Below are 16,340 nucleotides of genomic sequence, written 5' to 3'. Positions count from 1 at the left end.
AAGACTTATGGGCACAGGGTAAATACATTGGAGGACATTGGGGCAATTGTAAAAAGTACTGGACAACTTCTTTGATATAACAAAGCGACTCCATTTTGGAAATTATAACCCACAGTGAATTAATCTATAGACGTAGCGATTATTTTGATTCCACAGGCACTTTCCGGAAATTAGCACGCAATGGATGGTGGAGAGTGAAAATTGCACATTTGCCATTTTATTACCCAACACTTAGTGCCCAGATTGTGCTCCAGGAGACACACACCGTAAATTAAGTGGGTTCTTCTCACTATAGTAATGCCAAATACATGGATGCTGAATGTGGTTTGGGCGCACTGCAAGGCTCAGAAGCGAGGGGGAGATCTGACTTTGGGAGAGCGGACTTTGCTGGATTGATTTATTGATGAGAAGAAGTTTTTATTGGTATAATTTTTGCCTACATAACATTTTTTGATGGCTTCTTATTCCATATTTGGGAGACAGAATGAACAATCAGTTGAACACCACGCTCTACTGGTGCATCCTATGAGGTTTTCACGTTTCTCTGTCATTCTGTCAATAACTTGTCGTTTCTACAGACATTTTAAGTAAAAATGTTCAAAAATATAAATTTCAGGGATATTTTATTCAGAATTAATAATTGTTTTTTTTCTTGGCAGATGACTGTACCAGGAGATCAGAGGAACAACTGATATCTTCAATTTTTAAATCTGATGATCTTGAGATCCCACAGGATACAATTGAAGTGAATGCCATTACTCCAGATATACCATCATCCCTTCACAGCAAAGATCTATCATCTGATCCTATGAAACAGGTTCTGTCTTCTGATTCATTACCGACTACTAAGGAAAATCAAAATAAAAAAATAAGCATTACAAAACAAACTGCTCATAAAGGAACGAAGTCATTTTCATGTTCAGAAAATGGAAATAGTTTTACCCTCGAAAAGTCTATTCTTAAACATCAAAAAATACACACAGCGGACAATAGATTTTTTTGTTCCAAATATGGGAAATGTTTTAACGATAAATCAGCTTTGGTTAAGCACCAGAGACTTCACATAGGGGAGAAGCCTTTTACCTGTTCAGAATGTGAAAAATGTTTCAACCAGAAAGCACATCTTAATATCCACCAGAGAACCCACACAGGGGAGAAGCCTTTTTCATGTTCAGAATGTGGGAAATGTTTTAACCAGAAATCAGCTTTGGTCAAGCACCAGAGAATTCACACAGGGGTGAAGCCTTTTACCTGTTCAGAATGTGAAAAATGTTTCAACCAGAAAGCACATCTTAATATCCACCAGAGAACCCACACAGGGGAGAAGCCTTTTTCATGTTCAGAATGTGGGAAATGTTTTAACCAGAAATCAGATTTTGTCAAGCACCAAAGAACCCACAAAGGTGAGAAGCCTTTTTCATGTTCAGAATGTGGGAAATGTTTTAACGATAAATCATCTTTGGTTAAGCACCAGAGAACTCACACAGGGGAGAAGCCTTTTACCTGTTCAGAATGTGAAAAATGTTTCAACCAGAAAGCACATCTTAATATCCACCAGAGAACCCACACAGGGGAGAAGCCTTTTTCATGTTCAGAATGTGGGAAATGTTTTAAACAGAAATCAGCTTTGGTTAGCCACCAGAGAATTCACACAGGAGAGAAGCCTTTTTCATGTGCAGAATGTGGGAAATGTTTTTACGATAAATCAGCTTTAGTTAAGCACCAGGGAACTCACACAGGGGAGAAGCCTTTTTCATGTTCAGAATGTGGGAAATGTTTTAACCAGAAATCAGATTTGATTAGGCACCAGAGAACCCACACAGTGGAGAAAACTTTTTCTTAGTCTTTTTTTTTTTAATCCAATACATTTTTGAGATTTTTTTCATTAGTTCTTTTTTTTGATAAAACAAGAAACCAGTACATACAATAATAAAGTAACATACCATAGGGATCACATACATTCATCTCTCCTATATATCCTTTCAGCTTGCCCATTACTGCCTGACAACTTGCAGTTCCTATATCTTCCAATTAACATTCCACATTCTTGAAATCTCTTACAGTTGTGCTCAAAAGTTTACATACCCCGGCAGAATTTTTCCATTCTTGGCCTTGTTTCAGAGAATATGAATGATAACAAAAAACTTTTTCTCCACTCATGGTTATTGGTTGGGTGAAGCCATTTATTGTCAAACTACTGTGTTTTCTCTTTTTAAATCTTAATGACAACCAAAAACATCCAAATGACCCTGATCAAAATTTCACATACCCCAGTTCTTAATACCGTGTATTGCCCCCTTTTAACATCAATGACAGCTTGAAGTCTTTTGTGGTAGTTGTGGATGAGGTTCTTTATTTTCTCATATGGTAAAGCTGCCCATTCTTCTTGGCAAACAGCCTCCAGTTCCTGTAAATTCTTGGGCTGTCTAGCATGAACTGCGCGCCTAAGATCTCCCCAGAGTGGCTCAATGATATTGAGGTCAGGAGACTGAGACTGAGATGACCACTCCAGAACCTTCACTTTGTTGTGCTGTAGCCAATGACAGGTCGACTTGTCCTTGTGTTTTGGATCATTGTTATGTTGGAACGTCCAAGTAGGTCCCATGCGCAGCTTCCGGGCTTATGAGTGCAAATTTGCCTCCAGTATTTGCTGATAACATGCTGCATTCATCTTTCCTTCAACTTTTACCAAGTTTCCTGTGCCATTGTAGCTCGTACATCCCCAAAACATCAGCGATCCACCTCCGTGCTTTACTGTAGGAATGGTGTTCCTTTTTATCATAGGCCTTGTTGACCTCTTTCCAAATGTAACGTTTATGGTTGTGGCCAAAAAGTTCAATTTTGGTCTCATCATTCCAAATTACCTTGTTCCAGAAGTTTTGAGGCTTGTCTCTATGCTGTTTGGCGTATTCTAGGTAAGATACTTTGCATTTAAGTATGGCTTTCTCCTGGCGACTCGACCATGCAGCCCATTTTTCTTCAAGTGCCTCCTTATTGTGCATCTTGAAACTGCCACATCAATAGTTTTCAGAGAGTCCTGATGTTCAGCTGGTGTTATTTGTGGGTTTTTCTTTGCATCCCGAACAATTTTCCTGGCAGTTGTGGCCGAAATTTTTGTTGGTCTAACTGACCGTGGTTTGATTTTTACAGAGCTCCTGATTTTCCATTTGTTAATCATAGTTTGAATGCTGCTGACTGGCATTATCAATTCCTTGGATATTTTTTTGTATCCCTTTCCTGTGTTATACAGTTCAACTACATTTTCCCGTAGATCCATTGACAATTCTTTTGCTTTCCCCATGACTCACAATCCAGAAATGTCAGTGGCTGGATGAAAGATGCAAGAGTCTGTCTGGATCCCAGAAACTCACTTAGCTTTTACGCACACACACTGATTACAAGCAAACAGGTCACAGGTGAGGATGTTACTTTTAGTAGCCATTCAAACCCATTTGGGTCAAATTCTGTGCATGTTATCAGGCAAAAATCACCAGGGTATGTGAACTTTTGCTCAGGGTCATTTAGATGTTTTTGGTTGTCATTAAGATATAAAAACACAGTAGTTTGACAATAAATGGCTTCACCCAACCAATAACCATGAGTGGAGAAAACAAAAAAAGTTTATCATTCATATTCTCTGAAACAAGGCCAAAAAATGAAAAATTCTGCCGGGGTATGTAAACTTTTGAGCACAACTGCGCTGCACGGACACCAGTTAGGTAGATCTTGCACTGCGCACGACCTAAATAACTTGTTAGCTCTGGTCACCCGGATGTTGTCATGATGACATCGAGTCACCATGGCAATGAGTGGCCCCTGAGATGTGGGCTAACTAATTTCTGACGACATATGGGACATCACCTCTTTCAGGAGATATTATTTAATAAATTATGGGGTTCAGTTTCACCTATTAACCCTTGTGTACCTGATAAATTTGTAGCAAATACAAAAATTGCATTTTTACCACTAAAATGTCATATTTCCATGACTCAATGTTATAAAATTCTGTAAGGCACCTATGGGTTCAAAATACTTACTACACCCCTAGATTTATTCCTTAGGCAGTGAAGTTTCCAATATGGGAACCTCAGGGGCTCAGCTACTGGAGCCCACAATCTATTCTAATGAAATCTGCATTTTGCAAGCCAAAACCCAAAGCAGAAAAACCGAACATGAGGTCATAGAAGGCATATTACCTAAGTGGCCCAGGGTGCCGAGTGTGGCGCATACTCGGTCGGTACCCTGGACCACGTACAACAGAAGTCAAGGCATATTACCTATCTTGTCTTCTTGTCTACAAGTTTTGACCTGGCCCTCATGTTGAACACTTCCTCTAACATCTAACCAGCATCTTCTGGGCACTTGTCTTGTTATTATTTTTAGGCTACCCCAGGATCATTGACATGCTACACTAGGTCTATTGCTTTATACGCTTGGCCTCATTCTACTTGTACATACTTGCTCCTTTGTGGTTCAGAATACATGTGTGTGTGTGTGTGTGTATGTATATGTATTTATGTATATATATTATATATTTAACTATTTGTGTATTTATACAATCATTGTATTTTATGTAGTGTGGGCCCCCGCTTCTGCAGTGCCACCATGTAACCAATTGCTTGTGAAATAAAGGTTTTTCACTGACCTCATGTTCGGTGTTTCAGGGCTTGGAAGGGAAGGAGCGCCATTTGACTTTTTGAAAGTAAAGTTTGCTTGAATAATTAGCGGACGCCATGTCGCGTTTGGAGAGCCCCTGATTTGCCTAAACAGTGGAAACCCCCCACAAGTGACACCATTTTGGAAACTAGACCCCTCAGGTGCTTCACAGAAGTTTATAATATTGAGCCATAAAAATAAAATTTTCAAATTTTTCCAGCAAAAATGTTTTTCAGCCCCCACTTTTGCATTTTCATAAGGGTAACAGGAGAAATTTCACCATACCATTTGTTGTGTAATTTCTCCTGAGTACACAGATACCCCATATGTGGGGGAAAACCACTGTTTGGGCGCACGGCAGGGCTCAGAAGGGAAGGAGCCCCATTTAACTTTTTGCATGTCAAATTTGCTTGAATAATTAGCGGACGCCATGTCGTGTTTGGGGAGCCCCTGATGGAGCTGTATGGCAGCTTGTTTTTTGCGGGCCAAGATGACGTTTTCAGCGGTACCATTTTTATTTACATTTGTCTTTTTGATCTCGTTTTATTTGGCTGTTTGATGATAAACCACCATTTTTTGCTTAGTTTTTTTATTTTTACCGTGTTCACTAAAGGGGTTAACTAGTGGGACAGTTTTATAGGTCAGGTCGTTCCAAACGCGGTGATACCAAATATGTGTACTTTTATTGTAGGTTTTTTTTTCCACTTTTTTACTTAGTCCCACTATGGGACTTTCACTTTCTGCAGTCTGATCGCAGCTATAATATATAGCAGTGCAGGATCACTGCTGTACATTATAACCTGTCAGTGCAGCAGACACCAGTTACTTTGATCATGCACTGAGCATGATCCAAGTAACTTTCTGGTGTCCCGGATGTCATCATGACAACATCGGGTCACCATGGCAACGATCGGGACCCTGTGCTGATGGCGCGGGGTGTCCGATCCAAGAGCAGAGGGGCTTCTGTCCCTCTGTTTGGTCTCTAACCCCCTAAGTGCTGCGATCGCAGCATTTAAAGTGCTGGGAGCCTTGCGGATACCACTCCTGGTTTGGCTGGTGTGTGGTTTGGCAGCGGCAACTGCACCTCACAGGGCACGGACGTGCAGGGGAGAGGGGAAACGTGTAATTCACACAGGAGGTGGGATTTCTTGCGGGCCCCGCGACGGGAACGCATCAGAAACTTGTAGGAATAAAAAAACATTTCATAGGAACAAGACTTCTAATATGAGGCATACAGGTACAGTGGGTACAGAAAGTATTCAGGGCCCTTTAAATTTTTCACTCTTTGTTTCATTGCAGCCATTTGGTAAATTCTAAAAAGTTCATTTTTTCTCATGAAAGTCCACTCTGCACCCCATCTTGACTGAAAGAAAACAGAAATGTAGAAATTTTTGCAAATTTAATAAAAAAGAAAAACTGAAATATCACATGGTCATAAGTATTCACACCCTTTGCTCAGTATTGAGTAGAAACACCCTTTTGGGCTAATACAGCCATGAGTCTTCTTGGGAATGATGCAACAAGTTTTTCAGACCTGGATTTGGGGATCCTCTGCCATTCTTCCTTGCAGATCCTCTCCAGTTCCTTCAGGTTGGATGGTGAACGTTGGTGGACAGCCATTTTCAGGTCTCTCCAGAGATGCTCAATTGGAGCACCCACTGTAGGTATAGATTTACATTTCTATCACGTTTACACCATTTTAGAGGTCAGATAAGTGCCAGTGGTGACAGATTCCCTGTAACTTATCTACTACAGCCTTAACTGAGGACCGATACAGACTCGTCATATGGTATAAACTTTGTACCCACTTACAATTTCAACCTTTTTTCCACAATTTGTGATGTCAACAAATTCATCAGGAATATCCCTCTTAGAAATCATTCTGACAATGATGGAATTAATGTACATTGTGGTGAATTGAATCCAGAAAACGCCTTCAGGTCATTACGCTTTACGGAGAAACTTTCACTGTTCTGCTTGGAAAAAGAAAATACTCAGAACAGTACTGCTGATAATCTCATCAAGATGTCATTAGTGTACCAAATCCAAATTTATATCCAGTACAAAAACACAAACCAGCTGTGGATCAATTACAAAATAAGAGAATCAGAGCTGAAGACGCTTTCTGAAAAATTCCAAGATGGATGAATTTATACCAGCAATATCCAACCCAGTTTACAGTGCGCCCTACAACAACTCAGAACCAAGAACAACTTATCAAAACCTCAGACATAGGAGGATCAGTGGTTGTCACGGATAAAAGGATTATGTGAACTGGGTTGAAGATATGCTGTTTGACAATAATGTGTAAAGGCGTTTATCAGATAATCCAACTCAGCCTGTTAAAACTAAACTTTTTACTTTGTTGGAACAAGGTTTCAGTTTAGGGTTTTTTCAAAGAAAGAAATGTAGTATCTGAAAATAGAAAATCCTGCCATGCCAATATTTGTATGCTCTGCCCAAAGCCCACAAAGAAATATATCCACCCCCATGAGACCAATCGTGTCTGGCATTGGCTTTCTGGGTGAGAGGCTGGGGAAGTGGGTTGCCTGGCTCCTCCAGACCCTCGTCCAGAGGGCACCTGGTTTCCTTCAGGATAGTACTGAGATGTTGCAGGCCATGAGTGACATCATATGGCAACCATAATAATAATTTTTATTTTTATAGCGCCAACATATTCCGCAGCACTTTACAATTTTAGGGGGGGCTTGAACAGACAAAAAGACATTACCAAATAAGCATAACTCAGATATTAAAAGGAGTGAGGGCCCTGCTCACAAGCTTACAGTCTATGAGGAAATAGGGGAGACACAAAAGGTAACATATACATATTTTGTATAATACAGCCATAATATGCTAAATAGGGTAAGTACATAACACTACATGAACTGGTCACCAGCCAGTATGTGGGGAAGAGGCATCGGTGTATCGGTTGGAGAGGAATATGATCCTGGCTGCTGCATTCTGGATGGATTGGAGAGGGGAAAGTTTAGAAAGAGGGAGGCCGATAAGTAAAGAGTTGCAATAGTCTAGATGAGAATGAATAAGAGCTACAGTGAGTTTTTGCCGAGTCAAAGGTAAGAAAAGTCCTGATTCTTGAAATGTTCTTGAGGTGTAGATGACACGAGTGAGAGAGTGATTTGATGTGAGGAGTGAATTAAAGATCTGAATCGAGTGTGACCCCAAGACAGTGGGCTTGTTGCTGGGGAGTAATGATGGAGCCACAAACAGAAATGGCAATATCGGGCACAGGTAGGTTAGTGGAGGGAGGAAATACGAGCAGTTCAATTTTTGACAGATTCAGTTTTAGATAGAGGGAGGGCATAGTGTTAGAGACAGCGGAAAGACAATCACCGGTATTTTGTAATAATGCAGGGGTGATGTCCGGAGAAGAGGTGTGTAATTGGGTGTCATCAGCATAGAGATAGTACTGAAAACAGAATCTGCTGATTGTTTGTCCAATAGGAGCAGTGTATAAGGAGAAAAGAAGGGGGCCTAGGACTGATCCTTGAGGGACCCCGACAATAAGGGGAAGGGAAGAGAAGCTGGTAAAAGATACAGTGAAGGAGCGGTCCAAATTTTTCTTGGATAGTTTCTCATTGTATTCATCGATCCCCCACAAAATAGCTCTTTATGCTCTAAATTTTCACTTTTCACATGAAAAAATACAGTAATTTTTCATCAGATTTACAATTATTTGTTTTGGATGTTGTACATTTGCTCATACAAAACAATTATTTTTCATTTAATGAAACATTACATGCAAATCAATGGAGTTTCAATGGGGGCAAAATACTCCCCCTCTTTAGCCAACTTAGTTTTGAGCTGATATGAGGAGTCGTATGTATACTGCGTGGACAATCCATATAGAGACTTTATATGGTGATGCGGCAGATACATCGGAATTCCATATCATCGATGTATCTGCTGTACAAAATTAATTATTTCAATTGCTACCCATTTATCTTAAGGTTTACTTTCCATCAAGAACGGACACACACAGATTTTTTGTATTTAAATCTGGTTGGCATTCCCTCTAAAACTATAATCACCTCAACTTTCAGAAAAGTATAGCAGGTAATACAATCCTGCACACAAAGAGTCATCACCCAAAACATACAACTAGAGGTGTACCTGTAGGGGAGATGATCCGGGCAAAACGTAATTGTAGCATGGAAACTGACTATATAAGAGAAGTAAGAAACATCAGAAATAGACAATCCAAGAGAGGTTATAGCAATTGGAGGCTAAATAGAGACGAAAAAATAGTTGTGCACAAAACCCGGTTCAAACATAAATCTAATCAATCAGATCATAAGGACGTCCCCCTACACTTGTCCTGCAATACAGCAGTCAGTTTCCTCAATTAAAACAATCGATTATAGTAATTTATCCATTTTGATAGAGGACCCAGATATAGCTAAAATAATCAAAGGTGGGTGTAGTAGTATCCAGAAAAGCACCATCTTTGGATCGAGCCTCTCCCCTAGATTTTTGACAACTACACAAGCTGCTTCCTCTAGTTTTCTACACTTAAAGGGTTTTTTCAAGTGTGGAACAACATCCGGCAAAACATGCAAATACTCCCACAAATGTCAGAATTTTACTGACTGAAGTAACAAAAACACCGATCAGATCAAAACGTCTCTTAATTATAACACGAGCAGTGTAATATACAAGATGGATGCACGGCCGGCAATCTACAATATGTTGGCAGCACAAAACGCCGGTTACAGGCTGGAATCAGAGAACATATTAATGATATCGAGAACAAAGGTGCAAAGAGAAACATATCACAAATCTCCAAACATTTTATACAGGAACATCAAAGTCATCTCAGCACATTAATCATTTATGCAATTGATAAAACACATAAACCCCTTAGAGGTGGTGATACGGAGAAGATACTGAGAACCAGATAGGCTTGGTGGTCTGTCAGCGAAGCACCGGGGTACCGCATGGTGTAAATCTGAGAAGGAACATCATGCTTTTCTATTACATCTCCATCTCCACCCTCCTCTTCCTCTCACACTTCTTATCGGCATTTGCTGTTTCTCCATCTCTTGATCACCAGGATTAGAGCCTCCATTAGTCTCTCCATCTGCCTTGAAACACTGCGGCCTCGGGTCTTTATATACGGAAAAACTCCGTTCTTTATGGGGGCTGTATACAAGTTTACTGAAAAGACGGCCCGTAAATCCCCGCTGTGACTAGTCTGTCTCCCCCCGAATGATCTGTTCTCCTTCCGCAGCATATGGCTGGCACGCCAACTTGTCTCCACCTTAGATACCCAGCGATTGTTAGCGTGCGGCTTCCACACATGTTCTTCTAATAGGAGGTTTTTCTTATCCAGCTGATTTTTAATCATTGTCTAAACCTCTGTTCTGTATGCATTGCAGTCCATTGTTAGATTACCGGTCTTGTGTATTTTGATGCCATATAGTGAGTAAATGTCGTCACTAAGAATTCTTATAAAACTCACAAAAAAAAAAGAAAACATATAAAAATGTACTATATTATCATAACTGTGCTCCTCTTTATGCTTGTACACACAGTCACTGAGTGTTTCAATCAAATTTATGTAGCATGCATTAGAAATAATAAATCAATACCAAATTTGGCATTTTATTTAGCTGAAATTGAAATTATTTAAGCTAATGTACAATAATATGGAGTCACAAATTTTCTTAAGGGTTTATCATCTCTCCATAGCTAATATGAGATCACATATACTCACAATAGATTGGCAGCAGGTTTATATGTCTGTATTTATATTATGATTAGTTCTATGTGTGGCTGCCTCACTTAAAGCGCACCTGTCAGCAGAATTGTGCAAACTAAAGTACATACACTGTCAGGTGGGCGACATTACACTGATGGACATGATACCTTTGCTGATTAAATCCATCCAGTGGTTCTTGTGTAATCTTTACATTCATTTCTGAGGTAATGATATACTCGTGCTCTGGGGCGGGCATTTAGCGAGGGGCTTTATCTTGGTGCTCTGCTTGTGTATTCATTTGTCTGCTTTCTGATAGGTCACTGCGTTCAGTGACCTGCCCCCTATTTTAAATAATGCAATTGGGTATATGAAAGTCTGACATTTATATGCATCAAAATGGCGCCTACGCCCGCGCATGCGCAATAGCGTCTCCCATTTGCCGATAGATGCTACTGCAAAAGCGCGGCCGGCGGTGCCATATTGTTGGAGGAAAAAAAAGAATTGCCTGCAGCAATATGGCGCCCGCACAGTATCACATACTAGAAGTAAACTCCAGCACCTTCTCCGTATCCATCACAAGAGATGTGAAGTTAAAACGTCCATTTTATTAGTTCCATTAAAAAAGCGCCATATGTAAGGCAGACCTTACGCGTTTCCAACCAAACAGGGGTTCTTAATCATAGGTTACATTGCTGTAGCTAAAAGACATATATACACATATATATATATATATATATATTTATATACATAAACATATGGACTGAAAACAGAAGAGAAAATAGGGTAGAGACCAATCTCTTCCCTTTCATTGGGAATAGGATGAAGACTGTTTCGTTTTCTGACCTTACTAGCCCCGCCTCTTTTGTACTCCGCTACTGGGCGCATCACTCATTCTCCATCTCCTGTGTCACGCTCGGTGGGTGCGCATGCGCAGCCGGCGGCGCTCGTGGACTTCCGGTCAGGCGCACCTAGGAGGGCGAAGCGTTCCACGCTTGCGTTCCAAGTCTCTTCTGTAGTTACGAGATGCCAGACGGCGTTCATGCGCCCAATACACCGAGCATCACATGTACATATCAGTGCGATTTGATAGGGCACGGGCACTATTTAAGGAGCCAGTTAAGCTATAGTGGTTAACCCCCCCTGGAAGAAGCATGGCAAAACAGCGTCGTCGGGGTGCAGCACCAGGATCACTGGGTCACTTTCTCTCTCCTCTGGCTGTAAGTAATTGACATTATGACAACTGGGGATATAGTGGTTGGGTCTCACCACAATATTATTATCTGAATGTCCCTTTGATATAGCTATATTGAGGCAATAAGCCCATGCTGCTGGCACTGACACTTTATTTGGCATTTGTACTTTATACCCTCTGGTCATCATGTATCAAAAAACTGGATTGTTGATATCTGTATATCTATTAGGGTAACATGCCCATGCTGCTGGCACTGACACTTTATAGGGCATTTGTACTTTATACCCTCTGGCCAGTAAGCATTAAAAGCTGGATTGCTGATATCTATATATTCATTGAGGGAATAAATATCTTAACCCTACCCTCGATCCTACAAGAGCCTTTGGATTGAGTCCCATATACATAATCCTGGACAGCTGAAAATTTTCCTTCTTAATTTTTTAATCATTGTTTTGTTCTATGGAAAAAAAACTTTTTTCTTTTAATATATGACTTAATAAAAACTGTAATTTTTTAAATTTCATTGTGTCTAGACTCCATTACACCCCTTAGTATTGCCTATAGTGGGTGACGTGTGTTTTATGTGGGAATTGTTATTTATTAACTATTTTGTGTGACATAAATCTCTGATTTAAGGGCCTGAAAATTCAAATTTCGCCAAATTTCTGATTTTTTCACAAAGTAATGCAAGTCACATCGAAATTTTACCACTATCATGAAGTACAATATGTCACAAAAAATAATCTCAGAATCAGGAGGATCCATTGAAGCGTTCCAGAGTAATTACCTCATAAAGTGACAGTGGTCAGAATTGTAAAAATTGGCCTGGTCATTAACGAGCAAACCATGTTCGGGGGTAAAGGGGTTAACACATTAAAAACAAAAATTGAACGAAGCAAATAATATATATCAAACCAAAGGAAAGTATCTACGTATCAGACAATTGTCTAGTACCAATAAGATGGTGACATATCTATACTAGGATATGAATGGCAGATCATTTGGGAATAATCAGAAACCCAAAGCAGAAACACCAAACATGAGCTCAGTCAAAAACCTTTATTTCAGCAGCAATTGGTTACATGGTGGCACTGCAGAAGCGGGGGCCCACACTACGTAAAATACAGTGATTGTATAATACACAAACAGTTATATATGTACAGTAGGTGATATCCAGAAGACTATTGATCCTATTCTGAACATTATTGGAGAGTTTCGTGAATGGTCAGGCCTGTCCATTAATTGGGATAAGTCGGTTATTCTACCATTTGATGATATCCCTAATTCCAGCATATTAGAACATACACGAATACAAACGGTTGAGAAATTCTAATACCGAGTATAAGTATAACAAAAAGATCTCCGGATTACATTGCACTGATTCTATATCTTCTTCTGGAAAAGTATAAAAAGAAAATCGATGCGTGGTAGAGATTACCATTATCAGCTGTAGGAAGAGGGAACTTATTAAAAATTATATTGATGCCCCAACTCTTATACATTCTGCATAATGCCCCTATTTGGATCCATAATTACCCATTTTCAGAAAATTCATAGCAAGTTTCGTTCTCTTATATGAAAAAGAAATGGGCTATGATAAAATGTGAATATCTTCAAAGTGACAAGGAATCTGGTGTTTTGGCGATTCCTAATGCACTAATATACAGTGGGGAAAAAAAGTATTTAGTCCGCCACCAATTGTGCAAGTTCTCCCACTTAAAAAGATGAGAGAGGCCTGTAATTGACATCATAGGTAGACCTCAACTATGAGACAAAATGAGAAAACAAATCCTGAAAATCACATTGTCTGATTTGGAAAGAATTTTTTTTTCAAATTTTGGTGGAAAATAAGTATTTGGTCAATTACAAACAAGCAAGATTTCTGGCTCTCACATACCTGTAACTTCTTATGTAAGAGGCTCCTCTGTCCTCCACTCATTACCTGTAGTACTGGCACATGTTTGAACTTGCTATCAGTATAAAAGACACCTGTCCGCAACCTCAAACAGTCACATTCCAAACTCCACTATGGTGAAGACCAAAGAGCTGTCGAAGGACACCAGAAACAAAATTGTAGCCCTGCACCAGGCTGGGAAGACAGAATATGCACTAGGCAAGCAGCTTGGTGTGAAAAAAATCAACTGTGCGAGCAATAATTAGAAAATGGAAGACATACAAAACCACTGATAATCTCCCTCGATCTGGGGCTCCACACGAGATCTCACCCCGTGGGGTCAAAATGATCTCAAGAACAGTGAGTAAAAATCCCAGAACAACACAGGGGGACCTAGTGAATGACCTGCAGAGAGCTGGGACCAACGTTACACAGGCTACCATCAGTAACACACTAAGCCGCCAGGGACTCAGATGCTGCAGTGCCAGACGTGTCCCCCTGCTTAAGCCATTACATGTCCGGGCCTGTCTGAAGTTTGCCAAAGAGCATTTGGATGATCCAGAAGAGTATTGGGAGAATGTCATATGGTCAGATGAAACCAAAGTAGAACTGTTTGGTAGAAACACAACTCGTCGTGTTTGGAGGAGAAAGAATGCTGAGTTGCATCCAAAGAACACCATACCTACTGTGAAGCATGGGGGTGGCAACATCATGCTTTGGGGCTGTTTCTCTGCCAAGGGACCAGGACGACTGATCCGTGTACATGAAAGAATGAATGGGCTCATGTATCGTGAGATTTTGAGAGCAAACTTCCTTACATCAGCAAGGGCATTGAAGGTGAAACGTGGCTGGGTCTTTCAGCATGACAATGATCCCAAGCACACTGCCAGGGCAACAAAGGAGTGGCTTCGTAAGAAGCATTTCAAGGTCCTGGAGTGGCCTAGCCAGTCTCCAGATCAAAACCCTTTAGAAAACCTTTGGAGGGAGTTGAAAGTCTGTGTTGCCCAGCGACAGCCCCAAAACATCACTGCTCTAGAGATCTGCATGGGGGAATGGGCCAACATACAAGCAACAGTGTGTGCCAACCTTGTGAAGACTTACAGAAAACGTTTGACCTCTGTCATCGCCAACAAAGGATATACAACAAAGTATTGAGATGAACTTTTGTAATTGACCAAATACTAATTTTCCACCAAAATTTGAAAAAAAATTCTTTCCAAATCAGACAATGTGATTTTCAGGATTTGTTTTCTCGTTTTGTCTCTTATAGTTGAGGTCGACCTATGATGTCAATTACAGGCCTCTCTCATCTTTTTAAGTGGGAGAACTTGCACAATTGGTGGCTGACTAAATACTTTCTTGCCCCACTGTATTATATGGCAGCGCAATTGTAACATTTGGGTGGGTGGCATAGCGCTGCAAACCCAAATAGTATTAAGCGGTTAATTACTTCAGGAACATCTTGGAATATTCCTATTCATATAGTGGAACTGAATGACCTCGCACACAAGAAATCAATATACCCTACACTTGCTCTACTCTACGAGGTCTGGGATAGGGGTAAAGATATAATGGAAATAGGAGACAGCAATGAATCTACATCTATATGGTTTAATTATAAATATGAAGAGTTCTATAAATTAGAGGGATTCCGAAGTTGGGTGGATAAAGAAATTTATACAATATAAAACATATATAACATACAGTACAGACCAAAAGTTTGGACACACCTTCTCATTTAAAGATTTTTCTGTATTTTCAGGACTATGAAAATTATACATTCACACTGAAGGCATCAAAACTATGAATTAACAGATGTGGAATTATATACTTAACAAAAAAGTGTGAAACAACTGAAAATATGTCTTATATTCTAGGTTCTTCAAAGTAGCCACCTTTTGCTTTGATGACTGCTTTGCACACTCTTGGCATTCTCTTGATGAGCTTCAAGAGGTAGTCACCGGAAATGGTTTTCACTTCACAGGTGTGCCCTGCCAGGTTTAATAAGTGGGATTTCTTGCCTTATAAATGGGGTTGGGACCATCAGTTGTTTTGTGCAGAAGTCTGGTGGATACACAGCTGATAGTCCTACCGAATAGACTGTTAGAATTTGTATTATGGCAAGAAAAAAGCAGCTAAGTAAAGAAAAACGAGTGGCCATCATTACTTTAAGAAATGAAGGTCAGTCAGTCGGAAAAATTGGGCAAACTTTGAAAGTGTCCCCAAGTGCAGTTGCAAAAACCATCAAGCGCTACAAAGAAACTGGCTCACATGAGGACCGTCCCAGGAAAGGAAGACCAAGACTCACCTCTGCTTCTGAGGATAAGTTTATCTAAATCACCAGCCTCAGAAATCACAGGTTAACAGCAGCTCAGATTAGAGACCAGGTCAATGCCACACAGAGTTCTAGCAGCAGACACATCTCTACAACAACTGTTAAGAGGAGACTTTGTGCAGCAGGCATTCATGGTAAAATAGCTGCTAGGAAACCACTGCTAAGGACAGGCAACAAGCAGAAGAGACTTGTTTGGGCTAAAGAACACAAGGAATGGACATCAGACCAGTGGAAAACTGTGCTTTGGTCTGATGAGTCCAAATTTGAGATCTTTGGTTCCAACCACGGTGTCTTTGTGCGATGCAGAAAAGGTGAACGGATGGAATCTACATGCCTGGTTCCCACCGTGAAGCATGGAGGAGGAGGTGTGATGGTGCTTTGCTGGTGACACTGTTGGGGATTTATTCAAAATTGAAGGCATACTGAACCAGCATGGCTACCACAGCATCTTACAGCGGCATGCTATTCCATCCGTTTTGCGTTTAGTTGGACCATCATTAATTTTTCAACAGGACAATGACCCCAAACACACCTCCAGGCT

General features: G+C 40.3%; 1 protein-coding gene across 1 annotated transcript in view; it reads left to right on the top strand.

Annotated features, from left to right (window-relative positions):
- Positions 1-16,340, top strand: part of LOC141192284 (uncharacterized) — a 93,495-nt gene that overhangs the window by 19,105 nt on the left and 58,050 nt on the right. Inside the window, exons 7-8 of the mRNA XM_073661778.1 lie at positions 681-861; positions 1,192-1,803. Coding sequence (XP_073517879.1) covers positions 681-861; positions 1,192-1,803 — 793 coding nt within the window. The remainder of the gene's footprint in view (positions 1-680; positions 862-1,191; positions 1,804-16,340) is intronic.

This window comes from Phyllobates terribilis, unplaced genomic scaffold (assembly GCF_046119375.1).
Source record: "Phyllobates terribilis strain yellow unplaced genomic scaffold, ASM4611937v1 Scaffold_56__1_contigs__length_8794411, whole genome shotgun sequence".
Lineage (NCBI taxonomy): Eukaryota > Metazoa > Chordata > Amphibia > Anura > Dendrobatidae > Phyllobates > Phyllobates terribilis.
This window is presented reverse-complemented; position numbering and strand designations above follow the sequence as displayed.